At 45.1% G+C, this 14922-nt stretch overlaps 1 protein-coding gene across 1 annotated transcript in view; it reads right to left on the bottom strand.

The window, feature by feature from the left end:
• TTC7A (tetratricopeptide repeat domain 7A) overlaps window positions 1–14922 on the bottom strand; it is a 221465-nt gene that overhangs the window by 166118 nt on the left and 40425 nt on the right. The window contains exons 11-12 of the mRNA XM_066611825.1: window positions 14343–14480; window positions 12894–12977 (exon numbers count right to left, since the gene is read on the bottom strand). Of these exons, the coding sequence (XP_066467922.1) occupies window positions 12894–12977; window positions 14343–14480 (222 nt within the window). The remainder of the gene's footprint in view (window positions 1–12893; window positions 12978–14342; window positions 14481–14922) is intronic.

The raw sequence follows: 14922 nt of genomic DNA, 5'->3' as shown, positions 1-14922 counted from the left end.
TGACACTCATGGCCCTGGTTTGTGGGTGAGAATCAGCTGTTGCAGCCTTTCTGCTATGTCTCCACATTGCACCTGCTTTATTTTGTCCAACAGAACTCTTAGAAGCAACACTAGGGTGTGATGAGATGTCAGAAACTGGGGTGGGCAGACAAACAAGGATGACGAAGGATATATTTGAAAGCACTCAGTGATCCTTGAGATTGGCCAGTAGGTGTCAGAATTTCCTGAGATTTCCCACTGTTCTCCTGAACTGTTACTGGTAAATTTCAACATTAACATGTTTAAAACATCTACTAAAACATATACTACTAGATCTACATTGCTTTAAAAGAGAATTAGGCCCAAATCCTAACCAGCTTTCCAGCACTGGCATAGCTGTGCCAACGGGAGGTGTGCTGCATCCGGCAGATGGGTGACCCTCATTGAAGCTTCCTCAAAGTGTTTGTTTCCTTACCTCAGAGCTGCGTTGCCCTTATGTCGGTGCTGGAAAGTCAGTTAGGATTGTGCCCTTAGGAGCACAGAAAGTTTCCTTATATTGAGTCAGACCATCGATCCATCTCGGTCTCAGCACAGATGTGAACCAGGTCCTCAGGGTTTCAGGCAGGAAATTTTTCCCTGCCCTACCTGGAGATGCTGCAAGGACCTTTGGTGTGCCAAGTATGTGCTTTCACACTTTGCAACAGCCCCTTCCATTAGCAGCCTTAATTAGCACTGACTGATTCTGTCACTTGCTCACTGGAAGATAGAAACTGTTTTGGTACTATGTGGGAGTTCCCACATCACGAATGTCAACAGTTCTCAGATTGGAGGCAGCGGATTTCTAGTGCCAGCCCAGGAGGTATCTATGCATACCGAATTCTGGTTGTACTTGAGAGAGGGAGGGGGAGTATATAATGTATATACAGCATGCATGCGGTGCATGCCTGCAAGAGAAAGGGGGATCATACGGCAGCCATATTAGAGTAATAATGGATTCAACACTGTGTAACGTCTAAATAATCAGATAATTAAAATGTTGGTATTCCTCAGTCAGGCTGTGGGTGGGAAGTGCTTTGTTTGCAAGGTTCACTGCAAGATAGTAATAATTAGACTTATTACTGACATGGCTTTAGAGTAGGGAAGAATCTCAATAGAGTTCCATCTGGATACCAATCCCTTATTTGGATACTTCTGTTGACTGCAGGGATGGGAATATCCAAACCCTTCGTTGGAATCCTGCTTTTCAGTTTTGAATTTGAGCACCATTCCTTTCCCCTCATCAGTTTAAAAGCACCAATATTTTAGAAAACTGTAGATCTGTGTGCCTGGAACTCTCGCTTGTGACAAAAGTTTTGAAATAGGAATGAGAAGGTGGAATAGTATGTTTCTGAGGCAAGGCTGAGTTGACCTTGTACTCGGGTATGTTGAAACATAACAGTAGGAATTTGCTCTCAAATAATTGAGACAAGATTAGCACCTGAATCAGAAATGTTTCTTAATGAATATTTTCAACGACAACTGTTTTAGAGTTGCAGAATCTGTCCATTGCTGCAAGAATTGTGGGCCTCCATAGCAGACAAATCACTTTCTTTCTTACAATTAAAGGATGACTGTGTTTGGGAAACAGCAAAAATGTGCAAATTGGACTGTATACTGAAGAAACAGACTGCACACTTGAAGTCACAACATTTTTTAAAAAACAGAGCAACAAAGACACACAAAAGACTGGAAAAAAGATTTACTTTTGTACATTGTATTTGGATTTGTTAATTGTTTAAAAAGCTAAGGTATGTAGACTGTTAAGTGGGTTTTCAAACAGCAGAACATAAGAAGATGCCTTATGCCAAGTTAGACCACCGTTCTTCTAGTTCAGTGGTTCTCAGATGTTTAGCACTGGGACCCACTTTTTTAGAATGAGAATCTGTCAGGACCCACCAGAAGTGAACTCATGACCAGAAGTGACATCATCAAGCAGGAAAATTTTAATAATCCTAGGTTGCAATCCTACCCACACTTACCCAGGAGTAAGTCCCATTTACTGTATGGTTAAAAGCATATACACAGAAACATGTTGAAAGTACCGAGCTATAACATTTCCCCAGATGCAGTCACATACCATGGTAGCATTAAGTCTAATATATTACAAATAAAATATTGAAATGAATGGGGACCCACTTGAAATTGCCTTGCGACCCACCTAGTGGGTCCTGACCCACAGTTTGAGAAACAGTGTTCTAGTTCAAAATCATCAGTTCTCACTGGAAGCTACTCTCCAGGGTTTCAAACAGATATTTTTCTCCTCCCCACTTGAAGATACCAGGGATTGAACCTGGGACCTTTTGTATGCAAGGCATGTGCTCTACCACTGAGCCACAACCTTTCCTGTTATGTAGCTAACAGCCCAATCCTATCCTTTTCCCTGCCACAGCATGCAGCCACACATGGTGGAAGGTAGATCAGGAGGCTTGGAAGAATAAGGGGAAATATTTCCCTTAACCCTCCATAAGCTTCTCAATCACCAATGGGTCTCTTCAAGCTGCACCAGCTCTAGAGCCTGCGCATGTCCAAGGAGACAAAGGGGGCATGTTGGGATGCTCCAGAGAGGATAGTATCTGGCACAGGTTGCTACACTACACCATCAGAATGCTAGTTCTGGCAGTGGAGCCACTAGATAGGATTGGGCCATTAAGCGGGTGATTTACATCCCACATTCTTCATGAAGTGTCCAGACTGTTATAATCCCACATCTGGTTTATTTTTCATTCTTCAGCAACAAGAAAATGAGGTAAGTTGTATTAATTATTTTGTTCCTTTTATTAAATTTTTTTTAGTGAAATATTTATTGTCCAACCAATAAAAATGAGACATTGAAATCACCGTGTAATTGAAAGGAAAAGAGCAACCGAGAAGGAATGTCAATCAAAGGCTTGATCAAATCTGAAAGTCTTACAGGACCTTCAGAAAAACTATAAAGATGACACTTTCCTAATCTCTCCTGGGAGTAAGCTCAAAAGTTTTAAGACAACTGGCAAGAAGTCTTGGCCCTTGCCTATGGTCCATACAATGACATCATTAATGGGGGCACCTGACTAGATCTTAATTGGGGAATTGGCTTATGTAAGAAGAGACTATCTTCAAGATAAGAGGGGGCCAACCCATGCAAGAAATTAACAGTTAAAATCAGCATTTTTTATTGGGCCTAGAAGGCAGCAGAAAAGGTTAAATACAAGCCTACCCCCCCCCCAACAGCAGTTATAAAACTAGCAGCTGCATTTTGCAAGGAGAACACAACTAGCCATAATTAAAATTCATTTTAGAGTCAACATGGTATAGCATTAGAGTGCTGGACTAGGACCAGTAGGCCCTAAAAATCAAGGCTGAAATACTCAGGGACAGAAGCTCACCTGGGGCCTGTCACCATTTTTCAGACAAACCTACCTCACAGGGTTGTCATGACAATAAAATGGGGTCAGGAGAAAATAACTTTGTTACTGTCCTTAGCCCACTGGAGGAGGGTTGGAATATAACATAATAATAGTAGTACATAATACAAAAAATACATTGAAACAAAGGTCTATAAGCCAACAATAGGGAAAGAGTCAGATCTATTGAGACGTCCCCTTGTCCCATTTGTACCAAGGAGTTGCTGGGCTAGCGGCTTCCCCTCTGTAGCAGGCCCTTCCCTCAGTTGAGATTCATCCCCTGTTTCTACTGCTCCATGCCCAACCTGCCAATTTGCTTGGAATGTACGTATATAATAAATATTCATGAAGTACACTGCATACTGAGATGTACTGATTGATTCCAGTCTCAGATTTTGGCCCTCAAACTGGGGATACTTTTGGGTCTACATTTATCCCAGTATCTGGCTGATGGTAGTCGCTCTAAGGGTGGAGCAGGCGAGAGAAACTAAAGTCAGTCAGTTTTGATACCCAACATTAAAATAACTGCCCGAGATTACAGTACCCAATTCCCAGTACTTAGAACAATGATCCCACATCCCACGTTCAAATCACAGGCTATTTTTCAGGCACACCTCCAGCCATCTCACTCTGGTTCTGCTGAATTTCCAGGAATCTTGGGGAACCCCAATGTGCTGCACACTCTGAAGGACACATCTCTTGCTCTCTTACCCTCCCTCCCTCTTGTCCTCCTCTCCAGCCAAAGAAATCAAACTGCTGAATGTCCTCTAGCTGGCTGACCTTTACAACCAAATCTTAAACCAATGAAATGTACAATATTTTAACTTCCTCTCCCAGCTTGTGCTATTTAAGGAGCCGTCTCAGGCTTTGCATCTCCCAAGGCTCCTGACTGCAATGCAAAGACAAATGTGCCTTTTTTAAAATAGCGTGTTACTTAGCAACCAGGCTAAGCTTTTGCAAGGAAAGCAACAGAAGGAGCATCCCAAATCAAACCCACCTCTTGCTGCTGTGAAATTACTATCAGTTCTATTTATTGCTCACCATAACTTTCCGGAAGGCTCAAGCCACCCCCCCCCCCCCCACAAACTGACAATTTACCAGGTCAAACCTTAGGCTTGTCATCAGGATTACCAGATTGTTGTTGCCTTTAAAAAAAGATTGAGCATTTGTGCTCCTAACCTGGATATTTTTTCTTTCGATTTGTCACATTTGCAGCCTGCTCCAACTCTAAACAGCTCCGAGGAGCATGTCTGCTCTGCCCCACCCCCATCATCATAGTAGTTGGCAACCTTCAGTTTCGAAAGACTATGGTATCGCGCTCTGAAAGGTGGTTCTGGAACAGCGTCTAGTGTGGCTGAAAAGGCCAATTTGGGAGTGACAATCCCTTCCACACTGGGAGCAAGTGCAGTCTGTCCCTGGCCTGTCTCCCTGGCTATGGGCCTTCCTTCTTTGCCTCTTAGCCTCAGACTGTTGGCCAAGTGTCTCTTCAAACTGGGAAAGGCCATGTTGCACAGCCTGCCTGCAAGCGGGCCGCTCAGAGGCCAGGGTTTCCCACTTGTTGAGGTCCACTCCTAAGGCCTTCAGATCCCTCTTGCAGATGTCCTTGTGTCCTTGTATCACTACCCACTCTGCCAAAGATCTCCAGCAGCTCATGGATCGTTTTAGCAAGGCCTGCCAAGATTTTGGACTGACAATCAGCCTGAAGAAAACACAGGTCATGGTTCAGGATGTGGACTCACCTCCCTGCATTACAATCTCTGCACATGAACTGGAGGTTGTCCATGACTTTGTGTACCTTGGCTCAACGATCTCCGACACTCTTTCTCTCGATACCGAGCTAAACAAACGCATCGGTAAAGCAGCTACCACGTTTTCCAGACTCACAAAGAGAGTCTGGTCCAACAAGAAGCTGACGGAACATACCAAGATCCAGGTCTATAGAGCTTGCGTCCTGAGTACACTTCTGTACTGCAGCGAGTCATGGACTCTTCACTCACAACAGGAGAGGAAACTGAATGCTTTCCACATGCGCTGCCTCCGACGTATTCTCGGCATCACCTGGCAGGACAAAGTTCCAAACAACACAGTCCTGGAACGTGCTGGAATCCCTAGCATGTATGCACTACTGAAACAGAGACGCCTGCGTTGGCTCGGTCATGTCGTGAGAATGGATGATGGCCGGATCCCAAAGGATCTCCTCTATGGAGAACTCGTGCAAGGAAAGCGCCCATCATCATAGCAAGCCCGAAAAGTACATCTGAAAGGTACAAGCCTCAAAGGTACACAGGACCAAGCTAGGCATAATGGAGCCCTCATTCGTGTGCCTGATCCATACCCATAGGAAATGGGAGGTGGCGGTCTTACTTTAACAATAAAAAATCCTCCTGGAGAGTGGTGCTAACAAGACCTGGCCAGGCTCCAAAGCAGGTTTCTTGTGGAAGAGGGTGATATCATTGCAGCTCAATAAGTTCAAAGGAGCCTGAGGTGTAATCAAGCAAGTTGGGGCCTATGTGCTGGATCAGGTAAATGAATGATTAGAGGGGAAAAATCACAGGCACAAACAAGCAGGAGATGCTTAGTCAAGTGATGGGCGCTCAGACAAGGAACTGAGCTTGCAGCAAGTGTTACAAAGGACCAGATATGCCTCTACTGGCTCCTCAGGTCACTTGGACTGTAAAACTGCCGTGTCAGTTCTAGCCATGATGCGGGTGGTGCAGTACTGCAGCAGAAAGTGGGCTAAACAAATCCCTATGTCTTTTGGGGTGGCACTGGAAGGAAGGCACCAGAGTCCCTAGTTTGAGACCCCTTGGAAGTGCTGAATCTTTCCGCTCCTCTCATCACAGCTAGTTGCTTAGGCATTTTTCTCTTTTCCTGGCTCGAATACCTAAAATGAGCCAGAAACAGAGAAAAGACGTTAGAGCAACAGATGACATACTAAGGAAGACTCTCCCCCTTTATATTTGAACAGGGTGAATTCAAGAAACCAACACATCTAATTTGTCTCAGAGTCACTATGCCAGAGGGTTAGGGACATACATCCAGCTCTCCTCAGTCCCCACCCAATGCTTTATCTACTAATCACAGTGCACTGGCTAGGAAGCAGCTTAAAATTTAACCAGTCGTATCAGCTAATGAAAACCTGGTTCTTATTTGCCAACTGCAAATACCACTGCAGCCAGCACACACCTTATGAAATGGCAGCGAAACGCCCCATCTCTGTGTGACACGGGCTTTTAAAAGGCCAGAGGCTGAAAAGGAAATGAAATGCGGGTGCCTGATTGCAGAGAAACCTCGCTGCTCATTCTCTGCTCAAGGCTCGCCCTGGCACAGCAAACATCAGCTGGGAGCCGTTTGACTCTCTCGCCCACGCAGCGGCTCAAAGTAACCAAGGTGTCGACGAGAGCAGAGCAGCTATTTCCACAGCCTCCCCCTTCACTCCCGGCGCAGCCCAGAAAATATTTCAAGCGTCAGAGAGGCAGAGCGGCTGTCTCATCTGCCCACTGCCAATAATTTGCACCCAGCTAAAAAGCAACAGAATGTGAAAATCCTACTGGCTGGGGGAGAAGGAAGGTTTCAGGCTTGTGGGATCTCTTTTATTTTGAGAAAGAGCTGATAAAGGTGCATAATAGTGGTTCAGAGGAGGCAGAGATACATGTGGAATGAAAAAACAGGACTCCTCTCTCAGCCCAGGAACTTGTTCAAGGTCCCAGCACTGAACTTACAGCTTTTTACACAAAAACCTACTTCTGGTTTCTTCACCTCCCTCCAGCACTATCCGTTTTAGCAGATGAATTGGGTTGGGGGTCTTTTTGTTACTGCAATCATCCCCAAAGGTGTACGAATTATGACAGGCAGTTCGAATGGTTCCAATGAATGACTGTCAGGAGCTGAGTTCAGGGATAAGGCAACAAAGAAGATCCTAGGCTCCTGTCCTACCCACATCGAGTGCTGCATCGGATGGTGAGAGGGTCGTTCCTTGTCTCCTCCTAAGTGTGTGAAGGTCCCATCTGGTCAAGGGGAGGAGGAGTAGGTTGGGAAAAGCTGATCTGGCCCTCCTGGTTGCTTCACTTGAGGTGATGCTTTCAGTGATAGATGAGAGGGTGGAGAGTGAGGAAGGAGAATTTTTATGCATTGTATTCTACCAGGCTTTTCAGTCATCATTGGCTCTCAACACAGCTTAAGCATCCATCTGAGGATACAATATAAATAACTCTTTGTATGGTTAGGTGTGGAGAAGTGACAGATGCTTTATATCTTGCTTTTCTAGCTTCATGTTCTTCCCTTCTGCATTTTGAGCTGCTGGGGCTGACAAATGCTAGAGATGATGGGGCGGGTGTCTCGGATGTTAGAACACCACTCTCACCCTCTTCCCACTTTCCAGTTGCAAGTCACTGGTAGCCATTTGGCATTCCTGCCTGGTTATAAGGGCTTACTCCCAAAAAAAATTAAAAAAAAAAATGCCATAATACACAACAGCAAACTGGATAGTTCAAATGACCTTCCTCAGGTGGAATCCAGCAGCTGTTAGGGCCTGCTGCTGAAAAGCAGGGGAGAAGGGTTGAGAAGGGATCTGGAACTTTTCATTCCCCCCATACACACTCGAAAGGACCTTAGCCAGTGCTGTGGTCTGACAATTAAGCAGATCTGAGTCTGGTCAGGCCTGGATAGGAGACCCACCCCCCACCCCTCCCAAGGAAGTCTAATTATGCTACCTTGAGTTTCATCACAGAAGAAAGGCAGGACAGAAATGTGGTAATTATTTGCTACATCAGTACTAAACAATGCTTGAGATAATTCTAGCTGATAGGGGACTGGACCTTGCTCAGAGGAATTGCGTAGATCTATTGGATAAGGTTTTCATTCAAGAGAAGTAGGGGAAGGCACATTTACTACTGTTTACTTAGCAATACAAATGAACCTTTCTATGGACTGCCTTTGTCCTGATGCAGCAGTTTTCAAACTCACAGAGAGAGTTTGAGCCACTCTAAGTCCTTGCAGAGGTGGGGGAAAGGCAGTGACACTCGAGGGGCTGGATCGTGTCACTCGAGGGGCTGCAGGGGCCTCCTGCAGGAGTGATCATGCCCTGCCTCCACAAAACCGGAAATGGAGCGCAATCGCTCACTCCATTTTCACTTCTTAAGCTTTGGGGAGCCCTGCAGTCTGTTGCGCAGGGCTCCCTGCACCTCTGGGAGGCTGCAGGCAGAGTACTTACTCTGGTAAGTACAGCCAAGCCCCTGCAGCCCCCTGAGCGACATGATCCTGGGGATCGTGCTGCTGCCTCCTCCCTGCCTCCTCACTGCCCCCACCCCTTAAGGGGGCAGAGGCCAGGGCCCACAGGCTGGGGGGTCGCTACTCCTCAGTTTGAAAATCTGTCATAATGTGTTGACTGGAAAAGAAAATTGGTGTAATTTCATCTCTTAAGTGCCTTTTGATTTGAAGGGGCAGTGTTTTACAAAGTACACATGAGCCATAGCAGAGGGCAATATCATGAACAGAAAAGCAGGGCATGATAAACACAAGATCCTCTAGTTTTGTTTCCATTCATTGGCATCCTTCAGTCTCGAAGGATGGTATGGTATCGCACTCTGAATGGTGGTTCTGGAACAGCGTGTGGCTGAAAAGGCCGATTCGGGAGTGACAATCCCTTCCACACTGGGAGCAAGTGCAGTCTGTCCCTGGTCTGTCTCCCTGGCTGTGGGCCTTCCTTCTTTGCCTCAGTCTGTTGGGCATGTGCGTCTTCAAACTGGGAGAGGCCATGCTGCACAGCCTGCCTCCAAGTGGGAGAGGCCAGGGTTTCCCACTTGTTGAGGTCCATTCCTAAGGCCTTCAGATCCCTCTTGCAGATGTCCTTGTATCGCAGCTGTGGTCTACCTGTAGGGTGCTTTCCCTGCACACGTTCTCCATAGAGGAGATCCTTTGGGATCCAGCCATCGCCCATTCTCATTACATGACTGAGTCAACACAGGCGTTTCTGTTTCAGCAGTGCATACATGTTAGGGATTCCAGCACGTTCCAGGACTGTGTTGTTTGGAACTTTGTCCTGCCAGGTGATGCTGAGGATGTGTTGGAGACAGCGTATGTGGAAAGCGTTCAGTTTCTTCTCCTGTTGTGAGTGAAGAGTCCATGACTCGCTGCAGTACAGAAGTGTACTCAAGATGCAAGCTCTGTAGACCTGGATCTTGGTATGTTCCATCAGCTTCTTGCTGAACCAGACTCTCTTTGTGAGTCTGGAAAACATGGTAGCTGCTTTACCGATGTGTTTGTTTAGCTCAGTATCGAGAGAAAGAGTGTCGGAGATCGTTGAGCCAAGGTACACAAAGTCATGGACAACCTCCAGTTCATGTGCAGAGATTGTAATGCAGGGAGGTGAGTCCACATCCTGAACCATGACCTGTGTTTTCTTCAGGTTGATTGTCAGACCAAAGTCTTGGCAGGCCTTGCTAAAACGATCCATGAGCTGCTGAAGATCTTGGGCAGAGTGAGTGGTGACAGCTGCATCGTCGGCAAAGAGGAAGTCACGTAGACATTTCAGTTGGACTTTGGACTTTGCTCTCAGTCTGGAGAGGTTGAAGAGCTTTCCGTCTGATCTGGTCCAGAGATAGATGCCTTCTGTTGCAGTTCCAAAGGCATGCTTCAGCAAGACAGTAAAGAAAATCCCAATCAAGGTTGGTGCAAGAACACAGCCCTGCTTCACTCCGCTTCAGATGTCAAAGGGGTCTGATGTGGAGCCATCGAAGACAACAGTGCCCTTCATGTCCTTGTGGAAAGACCTGATAATGCTGAGGAGCCTGGGTGGACATCCGATCTTGGGGAGAATCTTGAAGAGTTATGTTTAAGAGATACTATTATCAGTATCTCTTATGAGATGGAGCAGTTAGATGGAGAATTATGGAGCAATAAGAGGACTTGTTAAATGAGCTCCATTCCTAGCACGAGAAGTTTGAAAGTAAAACTTTGGGATGTGGCATCTGCTTCCTAAGGAGGTCAGGAATTGGCTGTGATCCAGAGACAGGTGAACAGATAATTTTTACCTTGGAAAGTTCAGGAGCATTTGGTGGTCTGTAGAAAGACCATGCAGTTTTCTCATGATATCTCCCACCACCACATCACCCTCTGATTCCTCTGCTATCCAGATACAGTCAGTTAAAAATTATAACTCGCACATCCCCTCCCCTATGACTGAAACAAGGGCATTGAAGAGGCCACAGTAGGAAGCCGATGAGGCAGCTTTTGGAGTAGAAACAGGATACTGTAAAGAGGATCACTAAAGGGGAAGGGAACTTCTTCTGCACAAGGTCTAAGGACCCAAATATTTACAGATCTTGTGCCCATTTGCAACTTAAGTCCAGTAAACATTCAGAATGATGAACAAGCATGCTAGGCCCTTCCTGTATTCTCAGTGAAAAATACATTTCTATTAAATGAGTATGTAACTTTTAGGCTTCTTTATTTCTGCAATCCCCTTTCTAATACTGTCAAAGAAGATGGAATTCACTACCAAAACATATGGTAATGTCATAGGATCATTGCATCAATTAAATCAGGGGGGTCCAACTCTGACCAGCCTCAGAAACCAAGATTTTTAAGACTGGAGCCACAGCTCAATCAAAAGTTCCAGTCCAATCCCTGGCATCTCTAGGTAGGAGTTCCCCTTCTGAAATACTGCTAATCAGTGCTGTCTATGTTAACAGTGCAATCCCCTACATTTTGACTCAAAAGTACCAGGGCTGACTCCCAGTTTAACTGTGTACAGGATTGCAGCCCAAGCTAGGGAAACTAATGATCTGAAAGCCCAGTCCTGAGTTGCCCAGTGTATGAGGCTGCAGCAGCGCCAAAATGGCTACCACGGCATCCAAAGAGCACCAGGCAACCTGCACTAGCTCCTCGGGGGAAGAGGATTTTCATCTCCTTCCCCCACATAAGGAAAGTAGCCCCACAATGGGGCTACTCAATTCTGCGGCAGTTCAAGAGCTGGTGCAGAATCAAGCAGCCCAGTGTCGGGCCATGCAGCCAACTTGGGGCTCAGGCTCTGGTGGAACTGAGCTCTGCCAGTCCCGCCCCCTCCCTCCTCCACCACACCTCCTCCCCACCCTCTCCCACCTATCCCCACCCCAGAACACCTCCTCCATGCCCTCCCCCCACCCCCACTCACCTGCCCACCACCCAGTGGTTCAAGCAAATTGCTGGGAGGCAGAACACGGGCCCATCACTGGAGCTGGCCCAGAACAGGCTTGCACTGGGCCCATGGCAAGGCTCACAAATATGCCTTATAGCACATTTGCAACAGTGAGTACTGGCTGTAAGCTGGTGTGCACAGCGCTAGATTGGGCCTTGACTCAGTTAAGGCAGCTTCATATGTTCACATAGACTTAATAACAAATCTGAATGTCCAGTAAGGAGCTGAAGGACATAAAAGGTCTATAATACACTGTTGAAAGTCTGGAAAAGGCAAAGTCATCCAAATTTCCACATTCCAGCAAATAAACATTAACAACTGGTCCTAGACAGAGTAACGAGACAGAAATTCTTTAAATTTTTATATCGCTCACATTACACTCCCACAAGAATTAAAAGGATGTTTGGCAATACCTCATGACAGTGTTGGGGATATAATAAGGTTACAATAAAACTATTGTTACCTGCCCTGAGCCTTCAAGATATACAGCTAAACAATTATTAATCAGCTGTTACTACTAATTAGAAATATTTGTGGAAAATGCCACTCTTCAGTTTAAAAATCCCATGACAGCTTCCACAAATAAACAACAGTAAAGCACAGGGGAGTGATAAAAGTCAGCAGAACCAATACAGCCACAATTAAAAACCCGCCTGTGACCTGCTGGAAAGCCTGGGCAACATTTGAAACTCTTTGCCCTAAACTATAAAGATATCAAATTTGACGCAAGGCGAGGGAGGGCAGCCCACACATGGGGCCTTACGACTAAGGAAGTGCCCACCCAACACCCACCTTTCATCAGAGGAAGGTTTCTGATGATGAGCTTATGGTTTGAGAAGGCTCAAGTGGGAGAAGGCAGTTCTTGAGGTATAAATCCATGCTGTTTGGGGCTCTAAAAGTGATGACCAGCACTCTGAATTGTGCTCAGAAATGGACCAGCAGCAAACGTAGTTATTTAAGAATTGGTGGGATACATTCCAAAAAGTTACACTACTAGTAGTTCGTGCACTAAATAAAATCTTCAAAGGCAATAATCTAGAGGTTAAACCAAAAAACAATATTTCTTACTACTGATAATAAATACTTACAATATATTGTTTCTTTGGTTATATTTTTTGATTATTTGATTGCTGTTTTTAAACTTGGTCCTGGTTAGCCACCTTGAGAGTCTAACAGGAAGGGCTGCACATTTTTTAAATTAGCAGTAATTAAAATTGCCCACTACTTTGGAGACCTGAATATGGATGACGGAAACACTGCCTGTATATCAAAGAGAAAAAAGGGTGGGATTTGTTGTTTGATTGTTTAGGTCTTACCTTGCCACAAGCTGCCATGGAAAGTGCCAACTGATACCAGAGGTGAAATTCACCAAATGCAAGTTTCATTGCTCGTTCCAAACACTGGAGGAGACAGAGACGGGGGGAAATGAATGAAACACAACTAGTAGATTCTGACCTTTTAAGAATGAAAAGCAGATGGTGCAGAATCCTTGACAATGGGAGCTTTCAAATAATAAAAAAGCTCTCTTAACAGAAACACCTACTTGAAACAATTCAGGTATGAGATGCTCAAGGCTATAACTGGTTCCTGTAACTGACTGAGCAAAGTGCTTAGTCAGTCTGCTGTTGCAGGTTCAAATCCCCGTTCAGCCACGAAGCTTCCTGGGTGACCTTGAACCAATCACTAGCTCTCAGCCTCACCTACCACACAGGGTTGTTGCAAGGACAAAAGGAGGAAAGAAACCATGTACACCGCCCTGAGCTTCTTGTGTCTTCTTGGAGGAAGGATGGTATAAAATGGTGAAAAATAATGACTGGTCTAAGCTTATTTGGAAGGGAGCAAGTTTGCTACACATCTGTGATCCTCAAGTTCTGCTCACGAGCAATTTCTAGAAGGAAGGGGATAGTTTAAATTTTGGGGCTCCCTGCTCATCAAGGAGGGAGACACACTTACTCCTTCTGACTGGGCTCCTTAGCCTTCATGGTGGCAGTGAAAGTTATCACTATTTCCAAGAAATCCCAATTTGACCAGTAGACAACAAGGGCTATTGCTAACCACCACATGTTACACCTGTTCTGCACTCTCCATCCCTCTTCTTCATCACACTTCCTCTTCCTCTGTTGTCTTGCCTGTGTTGATACATTGTGAGCTTCTAAGGGCAGGGACCTATCCCCTCATTTTTGAAACTGCAGTGTATTGTACATAGATGGTACTTAGTAATAATAAACTTCCAATGAACTTTGATCCCCCTCTGATAGCACATATAATTTTAAGTACATCTGGTTTTTTTTTTCCTGATCTATATGTATTTGCTGTATTTTAATACACATATATTTGCCATCTTTTGTCACTGGTTCACTATTTTCCATCACAAGAATACATAGTGAAAGCCTTTTTCTTACCTGCAGGGAGGTACGTCTCAACATGGGGGGAGTGATACTGATGTAAAGGAAAGCTGCAGCATGGGTACCTCCAGTGTGCCCCAGGACTACTCAAATCACTGGAGGTAGAGCAGCAAATTCCACACCACCAGCCTAAGAAAGTGGACTCAGAATTCCAATTTCTGAGGAGTCATAGATATTACACATCTACACATTTCTGGGAGTACTAGGCTGAAGTGGTACTCCCAGAATTGTTTTAATCAAATTGTGTATGAATAGGCTTCAACAAATATTCTCAGTAAGATGTGTTAAGTTTCAAAGATTTTAAGAATGCTGCTTTGGTATTCTGTTTTTTTAAGAAAAAGGAAAGCTTGGATTTGATACCTCGGAAAGCATGACATACTGCCCTCTTCTGCCCAGTGTGATGCTCAGAAGATCATAAACAGCGGATGCATCCCGGAGACTGACAGCACGATCGTCTTTCTGGTCAGGGGCCCTGCTAATTACTGCATCCTGGTTTGCCTGATAACAAAGGCAGAATAAAAAGACATCAGGTTCAGCAATAACGAATAGAGAAAGGCCTTCAACCACATACTGTGTGTCAAGGCAAGCAACATACCAGCCTACGCATTCAGCTGCAGGAGGCTAATTCAGGAATGCAGAGTGCTTTTTCAGAAAGGCAGGGAGTGAGCTCTAAAGATTCTAGGAGATAAACCTAAGGAAGGAGAGATGACAAAGGCCTATAGGTTGGAAGTACTCAATAGCCTAGGGCCCCACTTAAATTGTGCACCCAATTACTTCAGCTACCTACAGCTTTACTATGGCAACTGTATGCCATTTTTCTAAAATGCTCTTCCAGTAGACTGAAAATGCACCCCACAATAAAAACCGTAATGTTTCCTTTGCAATTTGATATTGTTCTTGAAACCCTCTCTCAAGGAAACCATCATCTCAAAATCGGCAA

Source organism: Tiliqua scincoides, chromosome 1, assembly GCF_035046505.1.
Source record: "Tiliqua scincoides isolate rTilSci1 chromosome 1, rTilSci1.hap2, whole genome shotgun sequence".
Lineage (NCBI taxonomy): Eukaryota > Metazoa > Chordata > Lepidosauria > Squamata > Scincidae > Tiliqua > Tiliqua scincoides.
Note: the sequence above shows the minus strand (reverse complement) of the source record. Positions and strands in the feature narration are given on the sequence as shown.